Source organism: Octopus bimaculoides, chromosome 9 (genome assembly GCF_001194135.2).
Source record: "Octopus bimaculoides isolate UCB-OBI-ISO-001 chromosome 9, ASM119413v2, whole genome shotgun sequence".
Taxonomy (NCBI): domain Eukaryota; kingdom Metazoa; phylum Mollusca; class Cephalopoda; order Octopoda; family Octopodidae; genus Octopus; species Octopus bimaculoides.
Window position 1 is genome coordinate 63,966,257 of NC_068989.1, and position 2,995 is coordinate 63,969,251.

At 33.8% G+C, this 2,995-nt stretch overlaps 1 protein-coding gene across 1 annotated transcript in view; it reads left to right on the forward strand.

Moving 5' to 3' along the window:
• LOC106872511 (gamma-aminobutyric acid receptor subunit beta) overlaps window positions 1-2,995 on the forward strand; it is a 413,986-nt gene that overhangs the window by 142,695 nt on the left and 268,296 nt on the right. Inside the window, exon 3 of the mRNA XM_052970715.1 lies at window positions 412-479. Coding sequence (XP_052826675.1) covers window positions 412-479 — 68 coding nt within the window. The remainder of the gene's footprint in view (window positions 1-411; window positions 480-2,995) is intronic.

Here is a 2,995-nt window from a genome sequence, read left to right on the forward strand (position 1 = left end):
ATGGTGTTGTGGTGTGTGATGTGTGTGTTGTTGGGGGATTGGGAGTAGTATTGGTCTTTTCTTCGTTCTCAGTGGTTGTCTTCTTGGTTGTTGTTCTTGGTGTTGGTGTTGGTCTGTCTTTAGTTGTTGGTGGTGGTGTTGTTTCTGTTTTTGGCTTAGGTGGTGGTGTTGTTTGGTTGGGTTAGATAGATAGATAGATAGATAGATAGATAGATAGATAGATAGATAGATAGATAGATAGATAGATAGGTAGAAAGATAGATAGATAGAAGTGCTCCACTCATTTACTAGAGTCAATTCAATTCCACTCTCCTAAAATGTGCCAAATTTGGAAATCTTTATTATTTAAATATTTATTTATGTATTTATGTTTTTATTTATTTAATTATCTATTTATTAATGTATTTGCAGTACAAGCTTTAAGGATCGGTATGGAAATTATTATTGCCAGTTTTGACAGTATTTCTGAAGTCAATATGGTAAGTTGTATCTTTCTTTTCCATAGAACTATATTTCGTTACCATATTTCTGTTGAAATTCATTGAATTTGTTTCAATTAATTTTGAAAATAACGAAGAGTTTACTAAACGGAACAGGAGCAAACACGTGGATGGAAAAATTGCTGAAGAAGTCACAGATGTGTGGTGAAAGGTTCCCAGACAATGGACACAAACTAAGATAAGAACAGTAATAAATGAGTGAAGAACGAATATGTAGTGCGTGTGTTTACTTGACAAGAAAAGAAATTATCATTCCGAAATATAACAATTACTAAAATATCTTTATGATTATTAAGGTGATGTCAGAAACTTAAACGAATACAAACTTTGATGGGAGGTTTGAATGCAAATCATTTTGACTTTTGTAACCACATTTCTGTTGAAATATACTGTTCCTAAGGCGGTGAGTTGGCAGAAACGTCAACACGCCGGGCGAAATTCTTAGCGGTATTTCGTCTGCCGTTACATTCTGAGTTCAAATTCCGCCGAGGTCGACTTTGCCTTTCATCCTTTCGGGATCGATTAAATAAGTACCAGTTAAGCACTGGGGTCGATCTAATGTGCTTAATCCGTTTGTCTGTCCTTGTTTGTCCCCTCTATGTTTAGCCCCTTGTGGGCAATAAAGAAATAGAAACGTTAGCACACCGGGCGAAATGCTTAGCGATATTTCGTCTGACCTTACGTTCTGAGTTCAAATTCCGCCGAGGTTGACTTTGCCTTTCATTCTTTCGGGGTCGATAATATAAGTACCAGTTCTGTACTGGTGGTGATCTAATCGACTGGCCCCACCCAACAAACTTCAGGCCTTGTTCTTAGAGTAGAAAAAATATGCTGCTTCAATTAATTTTAGAAATATTGAAGAAATTAGAAAAAGAATTTTATCATTTTTAAGCTAGTGTTTGAAACATACATTTCACATAAAATTTTGATGGGGGATTTTAATTTAGGTTACTTTATAACAGAAAGTTTGTATAGTAGGAGTAGGGATGGTATCAAGCCTGTTCCTGTCAAAATCGTTGTCTTCTTTTATGTTTCACATTTCTTCGTTGATAGCGTGTTGACGTATTCATGAGCCTGAGATATACGTACGTCGATGACTTACTGAAAGTGCAATGACAATGTACGGTGAGAGTCTATGTAGAAGCTTAATTATAAGTCCTGTATCACTTCGAGATTTATTAATTTACTAATGAACAATAGGCTGTTATATCTTGCATCAAAGTTCAATCAAAAGCCAATACAAATCGAGATTAGCAGCTGGAAATAGCTATATTATGGAGGTGGTTCATGTGATGGCTAGAGCGAGTTAATATGCAAACTCGGTGTGGTGAAAATTAGACTATATGAGGAACGTAGAAGTCGTTTATAAGTATGGTATGGAGAAGGAGAGGAAGGAAATATGCACTTAAATATTAGAGGCGAAATATGATTTTAAAAGTTTTTGGCTTAACAAAATAAACTTGTTTCTTTGATAGTATCTGCTGAGAAGGCATATTAAGTGTAAGGGTAGGCTGAGATTCTTTTTTATGTTATTAACTGGATTGTGTAGAGCATGTATTCAAAAAAGGGTACCGGAAGTTTGAATTCTGTTGAAGTCCATGCAGCACATATAAGTAATCTTTGTGTGCGCGTGTGTATGTGTGTATGTGTGTGTGTGTGTGTCTCTGTGTGTGTGGTTGTGTGTGTGTGTGTGTGTGAGGGAGAAGTCGACAAGCCGCGAGAGAGCACAGGAAGATATGTGTATATATATATATATATATATATATATATGTATGTATGTATTTATATGTATATATATATAAGTATATATATACACATATAGATACACACACACATATATATATATATATATACACATATATACATATATACATACATATATGTATATGTGTGTATATATATATATATATATATATATATATATATGTGTGTGTGTGTGTGTGTGTGTATTTACGTACATATGCATACTTATATATACATGTATATATATATATGCATATATGTATATACACATATACATCTATATATATATATAATATTCGTAATCGCACGTGCTCTCTCTGGCATTCAAACGAATCACTGATATTTCCTATTTTGCTCAAGTTAGAATTAATAATAATGATAGGACTCGTGTACATAGAAGCTAAAATTTTGGTATTTCAGTGTAAAATCTTATATTAGGTAACTTCTACAAATCATGATGTTCCATAATACATTGCATAAAACCTAGCAATTTGTAATAATGACCGAACAAGCAGATAGATAGATAGATAGATAGATAGATAGATAGATAGATAGACAGATAGATAGATAGACAAAAGGTGTGAATGGTGGATGAATAGATGGATAGGCGGACACATAGATAGTTAATATGTAAACAGATAGATAAGTAGGTAAATAATAGTAAAATGATATAAGATAGTTACCGTATGTATGCTTGCACACACACACACACACACTCAGACACGCACACACACGTACACACACAAATAAGT